Source organism: Phalacrocorax aristotelis, chromosome 11, assembly GCF_949628215.1.
Source record: "Phalacrocorax aristotelis chromosome 11, bGulAri2.1, whole genome shotgun sequence".
In the NCBI taxonomy this organism is placed as follows: Eukaryota; Metazoa; Chordata; class Aves; order Suliformes; family Phalacrocoracidae; genus Phalacrocorax; species Phalacrocorax aristotelis.
In genome coordinates this window covers 14,203,221-14,210,601 of record NC_134286.1, presented here as the reverse complement: position 1 = coordinate 14,210,601, position 7,381 = coordinate 14,203,221, and the positions used below count along the sequence as shown (strand labels likewise).

Genomic DNA, 7,381 nt, shown 5'->3' with positions numbered 1-7,381 from the left:
ACCACTGGGGTCAGGTGTCTCATTTCACGCGGGGCTTCTCGGCAATGTCACCGGAGGAGGTAAGGGCTGAGCTCTCAGTGGAGCAAGGACAGCAATTCCCTTCAAGGCTGAAATAGGTCCTCCAGAGCTACCTAGTGAAGAAAGGGAGAGCCCGGGGGGACAGATACGAGGGGAAAGGTTGGGGCATTACCTGGTGAGGGCTTGGGAAGCAGATAATGGCGGTGAGGTAGGAACTGAGCAAATGCTGGAATACAAAAGGATGAAATCTGATGGAAGAGAGAGACTGCAGAAAGGAGGACTACCAACGGGCATTTGGAGTGGCTCTGCAGCAGACTTGAGAACCCAGACAGAAAGTACCGACCCTTATGCAAAAAGCGGCATTTGATTTGTGGGGAGAAAAAGGGAAGACAATTAACTTGTCATCCTCCGGGTGCGTTCTGTTGCTAGCAAAGCCACAACATCGTCCCAGGAGATAGATGTCTGCCTAGGAACTGTAGGGCGATCTGGGCACAGTAGTGCCAGGATAGCAGCATCTCTCTCCATTTTGACATTAAAGTTACTTATTGAAATCCAGTTTCTAAGATCACTGACAAACTTTACTTCATGCTTACATAGCAAGATCTCTTCAAAAATGTATTCATGCATTGGATGTGTACAGCCCCTCATTTTCACTGGAGATAACTGCATAGTTTTAATAATGCTTCAGTCTGCGTTGTTACTGTTTCTGCAAAGGTAACATTACGTCCACTTTCACAAAAGAAAACTTATGAAGAAAGAAAACTATTTGTATCCCATTTTCCGGAGGAAAAAAGTACTTTGCTAACCTGGTTACATAATTTTCACAGTTCAACTTTTCAAACTACGCAGGAAAATTTTTTCAGACTCATTATCAAGTCAGTACTCAGGCAAGCAGCTCTCTGCTAATAAGCAGCAGCTTCCAGGGCTGCACAGCTAAAGAAATGTAGAGACCTTCTACACAGCAGCTGTCGACACACTTTCCCTGTTAAACAAATCTCTTTAAGCATAACTGAAAAAATCTCCTTCTCTCTCACCTAGACACACTATGAAAAGAATTGCTTAATAGATGTCAACTGAAGGGTATAAAAACAAACCTAAAAGATCTACAGCAATAATGATTTTTAAGTTGGTACTGATGATGCAAAAGAAAATCTAGTCACTAAATAAATTCCACTAGGAAAGCTAAGGAAATGTAAAGCAACAGCAACCTTTGTAAAATACGGCTGTGCTACCAAAGCAAACAGTTAAGACAGTCTGAGAGTGTCACAGTAAAAACAAGCAAGATAAAGTTCCTAAAAGAATCAATTCCCTATATCTGTTGTTTGCCAACACTAGAAAACAGAAAACATTTTTGTAAGAAAAATTAGCATTTTTGTACGAAAAAAACCTGCAATTGGTTCTGGTTCACTGGAGAATAATAAATAATAATACCCTAGCTGCTACAGACCTACCTGCTACATGGTACTTGTTTTGCGGGCAATACTAAAATCATACCTGGGAAGAGTTAATAACTTTATTTTAAAATAATACTTATACTTTTCTTAGGGTTTCCGCAATAAATGCTTGTAATTACCCAGGGAAAAGAGCCATAATAAGACAATCACTACTGGCAGCTTTCAAACAAGTACCTCACTTAAAGACGGATGCTATTCCAGTCAAACGTTCCAAGCTCAACTAATGTGATACCATTTCACCTCCTTCTTGAAGGGAGACCGTTTTGAAGACTGATTCTTCAGTAGTTCATTACAGCACTCCAGTTTTAAACCTGACCTAATGAACAGCCATAGGTGCTATGGACTCTAAACATAAAGAATTGATGTGTTAGCATATTAATGTACTCAGATGTCACATGAATCATTAGAAGACAGTTTACCGAATGACTCAGATATCTGGCAATACACTCGCAAAGCCCCTTTAGCTCTTAAATATAAAGCAACTTCCTTTTGGCAAAGTCCTGATTAGAACAACATTGATTGTGGTTATTTATAGCTCAAATGCTATTGCTGAAAATTTCTCAAAGTTGTAGATACTGTGTTATTAACTATAGTAAAGCTCTAAAAATCAGTCAGCAGAGGCCACTTCAATCTCCGCATGATAATAAAGGATTATTATGTGCAGTAACCTATTTATGAAAAGGAAACAGTGTGCTTCTTTCAGACTCCATCAATTGCTTTAATAAGGAATTGAAAAGCCTGGCCTACTTTATATGCAGATCACCATCCCAGTTGCATAAGGATTTACAATAGACAAAACAAAACTGTTTTTGTTGTAAATAAGGGCTGTTTGTTTAAATCGCACAATAATGTTTGCATCTAAAAATTATTTAGAAGCTAATAAGGCTTAATAAAGTTTGACTGTGTATTTGTTAATAAAAATGGTTTCAATATTCTCCAGGAAGGAAATGTAAATTGAAGGTGATAACGTAAAGCTTGAAGTAAAACAGGCCTGAGTTAATGGGAAAGGAGAAGACATGGCGTGTGTTCACTGACGAGCTTAAGAAAACCAATGCCGAGAATGGAATTCAGTTAACTTAAAACATTTTATAAAATTTAAGGTAATGAACTTAATCTTTTTTCTAGTAGATTAGAATTATTGCAATATTACTCTTGCTTTAGAGACTGAAAACTTGACATATTTCAGACTACTGACAGTTAGTGTGATGCACACACTGATCTCTGCTACCTTGATTTGGAGGTCTCCAGAGACCCAGGTTCAAATTTTACCTTTGGCATTGGTTCATTTGCCTGTATGTTAATAAATTTAATGAGGTGTGGGATGACCCCTGCTGGTGTCCCTGCTTATTAAAAAAAAAAACAAAAAGCATCTGGCAGGAAAAGGACATGTTAATTTCAGTCCAAAAAAGTTACAAATATAAACTCTGTCATAAAATGTATAAAAATACCTAATTTAATGCATAAAATATGAGTAATGTTCTCTTAAGTATGAAAATAATCTTAAACCACTGAACATTACTGTGTCAGAGCTGCAATGCAATGTATTAAGAAGGACATTAATGGTTCAGTTCACTATGATACTGTGTTAAACGTCTTTTATTAATGAGCTGTTACTCCCAGCTGAGGCATTTGATAACCTCTAGTCCATTACTAAACCCTCTCAGTTGATTTCAGTGAATCATTCTAAACAAACCCAGAGGGAAAAATAGCCCAATAATTTACATTTGAGTCTGTAAAGTCCTAGAACTAGATTCATTTAAAGAAGGGCAGCTTTCCTATAAATCAAACCTTCTGATTTAATGCAGCTGACATGTAGATCTATTTTACAATTTTTTTTAATTTCAAAAATACAACACATTAAAATAGGTTCAATTTATCAAAGCTAAGAGCAACAATTAAGTAATAATGTACTTAAAGTGCAAAGGCACTTTAACACAAAAAAGTGACGCCCAGTGGCTATACTTGGTAATTGAAACAGCAGTACTGTATATTATTATTTACAAAAGAAAGTCATAGTCCAGGAAAAAAAGATCTTTGGAGATCTTCTACAGAATACATTTAAGTTTCCACTTTGAAATGAAAAGAAAAAAAATCAAGAGAAAACCCAAAGACCACCTTCCTAATTTCCTTCCAAATCAAAAAGAATGATGCAAGATCTATTACAGAAACATACATTTGCAGTGACAGTTCCTATAGAAGGGTCAAAAGGAGAGAGACAGAGAAATAACTTAAAGGGAACGTTGCAAAAGCAACACCATATCCCTGCTATGCTGCAAGGGTTCCATTTCTCTCTCCCTCTCTAATTTAAAAAGTGGAGATGCTGGGAATGCGACAGATGACATGAGCACTGAGTTCAGACTCAATCAAATATGATGCTGAGCTCATTTAAAAATTTTCCTGTCTCCCACCTCCCCCCTCACAGCTGACTGATTGCAGTTTGTTTTTCCAGAACTTCGAGGTAGTCTGGTTCTGTTTGTAGCTTTCCTTGGAGTAAAGGATGCTCGGGTTTAGAGTGTTCTGCAAAATATTTCCTGGGAGTTCCATATAAAACAGTTTTATTTATCCTGTCCTGGTTTTGGCGTCTTGATTCATATGAAGGGGCAAACTGCCTTTTGGGTAAGGTGCAAAAGTTATAATGAACTAATCCTCCGGTGGGCAGTTCCTTGACCCTTTCTGCAATATTTTGATAAAGAAGCTCTGGTTCCCTCGGCGAGGATTGCTTTTCCAGTAATTCAGCTGCACTGATTGTAAATGCAAGACTGGTGGGGTCTTCCGTTTTGTGGTCAAGATTGCTATAGCTAAACTCATGGAGATTCCTGTAATAGGCAACTGGATCCCCTTCCTTTTGCATGTAGATCGGGTTTTGGCACATCTGTCCAACAGGAGGGGGAATGTAGTTATAAACATGTCCTTCAGTTTTATCGTGGGTCTCAGTGTTGTAAGACCCATACTGGAGCTGAAATGAACTTATGTCTAAGTTGTTTGTGCTGCTGGGCATGCTTTGCACCCCCTTCCGGCGCTTCAGGACAAAGACAAACAGGCCTGCCCCAAAACAGACCGACAAAATAAACACAACCAGCAAGCCTAATATTAAGACAGACAGCGGAACTTCAGTGTGTATTTCTGGGTAGGAGCTGGGTGAGACACCAAGGAGATGGGGTGTATCTGTGTTCTGATTCATGGAGAGGAGAGAAGAATCTGACAAGTTGGGGTTCTCTGGGCAGATGGCTTCTTTGCTCAGGAATTTCAGATGCTCTCCAGAGTGCTTGGTGGGAGACTCGCATATGACTTCGTTGATAACTACGGGGGGATTTGGCTGCTGGTTGTTCTGGTCCGTGACTTGCTCTATCCAGTTCCTCAGCCCCAGGATGTCACATGTGCAGTCCCAAGGGTTCTCCTGGAGGTCTATCTGAATTAGAGCCGAGAGCTGGTCCAAGACTCCTCTCACAGGCAGGTGTGAGAAATGGTTGTTTCTAAGGTTGAGTCTGGTGAGGGAAGTGCCGCCGAAGACATTGTCAGGCAAAGATCTGAGCAGGTTGTTATTGAGAAATAACAGATGAAGATTACTCAGAGCATCAAAGGTGCGTGGCAGGATCTCCTTAATGACATTGTACTCTAGGTAGAGATATTGCAGGCTGTGCAGCCCATTGAACATGGATGGGTAGAGAATCTCAAGGTAGTTGCCATTAAGATAAAGTCTACGTAAACTTGTGAGGTTTGTAAAGGCACCTTCTTGTATCACTGCAATTCTGTTATTTCCTAGATGTAACAAATCCAGAGAGCTGTACTCTACCAGATCGGTTCTATAAATGACTTGCAAATAGTTACTGGTAAGGTAAAGTTTCTTTGGACTGGTAGGCCTAGGGTGGAGATCGGAGATGTTACTTATCTTTTTCTCTTGGCAGTTCACATTTAAGCCGTTGTCTGAGCTCTGCGACGTACAGATGCAGCCAGCTGGGCAGGTGATGGGCACAGGAGACTTTGTCTGGTAAACCATGATAGGTCCAAATATTTGTCTGTCTTTTGACACAGTGACACGGGGTGTGGGGCGGTTCCTGGTTTTGGGTGGCCGGCTGGCTTTTGGAGCTCTGGTGGGATTGATGGCAGAGTTGGCTGTGGGCGATAGCCTCGAGATGTGTGGGTCTGAGAGGACAGGGTGTTTTTCTCTCTGGTTTGAATCACTGGAACTTTTCCTAGGGCAGAGATCTTGCCTGGTGAGCTGGGTCACATCTTTCCCATGAAGCCTGAAGGGGGTTTCGCAGACTATCTCACCCACGAACACAGTGATGGTGTCTAGCCAGGCCTTGAGCGGCAGCAAGTCACAGGTGCAATTCCAAGGGTTTTCCTCCAGCTGGATTTCCATGATGCCTCCAATGTGCTCCAGCACACCAGCAAAAGGCATCATCTTCAGCCGGTTCCCCCGCAGGTCCAGGTGAGTGAGGAGCACGAAGCGGAAGACATTGCTGGGCAGGGACAGCAGGAGATTGTCGTTGAGAATCAGCACCTTGAGCTTGTTTAGCTTGCTGAAGGCCCCTGCCTCAATGGCACTGATGTAATTGTAATCAGCCTGCAGGTACTCCAGACTCTCCAAGCCCAGGAACGTGTCCTCCTTCAGCACTTCCAGCTTGTTGTTATTCAGGTGCAGCCTCTTGAGGGTGCGGAGGCCACTGAAGGCCCCCGTGCGGATCTCCTGCATGTCGTTGTTGCCCAAGTGGAGGGTCACGGCATTGGAGTAGTTGACAAACTCATTGGGGAACAGGCGGGTCAGCGCATTCCCATTGAGAAACAGCTGGTAGATCTTGGACGGTGGCGGCAGGAGGAGGCTGACCGTTGTAAATCCTTTGTTTTCACAATTAATGTTCAGCACGTTCTCCTTCTCCTCGCAAGGGCAGCGGCTCTTGCTGCAAATGTCTTTGGCAGGTTTGCGACTCTCTGTCTGCGAGATCCCAGCCACTGTTAACAAACTGAGTAACCAAACACCCTTCAGCATCTTTATGCGCCGTCGATCCCCGCTTCAGTACCTACAGTCAAACCTTTTAAGACAGGTAAAGAGAGAAAGAAGAAATCCCCAGTGAAAACGGCCAGGAGCAGAGGCTGCAAGGGGAGGGCAAAGGAGGGTGCCAGGTTGGGGCGGGGGAGCGGGGCGGCGAGGCGGCGACTTGCAAAACTCCTCGGAAATCCCCCCTCCTCCACCCCTCCTTTTCCTCTCGGAAAGCGCCCGCAGAGCTGCTGCGGGGGAAGCCCCGTCGGGGAGCCCTCCGACCACCGGGCTCCCCAGCGCTGCCCGCCGCCCGGCCCCGCCGCCCGCCGCGGCAGCCGCCTCCCCCCCGCCTCCGCCTCGGCGGCCGCCGGCAGAGCGGCCCCGTCGGCCCGGGGCAGCCCCCGCTCCCGGCTGCCCGGCGCCCCCTCACCGACAGCATTTAGAACTGGGTGTGTGTGTGGGGGGGGGGACACCGCAAACCCCCCAGCCCCGCTCCCGGCAGCAGGGCGCCTCCGGACCGCGCTCCCCGCGCCTCCCGCCGCGCTCCTCGGCTCGTTACCTGCACTCGGGGCGCCCGAGGGGGCCGCAGGGGCCGCCGCCGAGCGCCGCCGCCGCCGCGCCCCGGGAGCCAAGCGCCCGGCGGCGAGAGGCATCGCCCGCCTCACGCCTCAGGAGGAGCCCGGCGAGGCGCCGCCGTCCCGTCCCGTCCCGTCCCGGCCGCGGCTCGGCGGGAAGTTGGGCCGGGCGGGGGACGAGGAGCGGCGGCGGCGCCGCTGCGGGAGCGCGGGCGGCTCTGCGCGGGGCGCGGCGCGGCGCGGGGTTTTTGCCGGCTGCCCCGCGCGGGGCCGCGCTGACGTCACGCCGGGGGCGGGGGGGGGGACACGTTTCTCCCAGCCCCCCACCCCCCGTCCTCCCCCTCACCCCCCGT

At 46.2% G+C, this 7,381-nt stretch overlaps 1 protein-coding gene across 1 annotated transcript; it reads right to left on the bottom strand.

The window, feature by feature from the left end:
* Positions 1-1,501: 1,501 nt before the first annotated feature.
* On the bottom strand, positions 1,502-7,274 carry SLITRK2 (SLIT and NTRK like family member 2). The gene is made up of 2 exons (XM_075107026.1): positions 7,013-7,274; positions 1,502-6,505 (listed from the first exon to the last, which is right to left on the bottom strand). The coding sequence occupies exon 2, from the start codon at positions 6,460-6,462 to the stop codon at positions 3,889-3,891; it is 2,574 nt and encodes an 857-aa protein (XP_074963127.1). The 5' UTR covers positions 6,463-6,505; positions 7,013-7,274; the 3' UTR covers positions 1,502-3,888.
* Between the last annotated feature and the right edge of the window lie 107 nt (positions 7,275-7,381).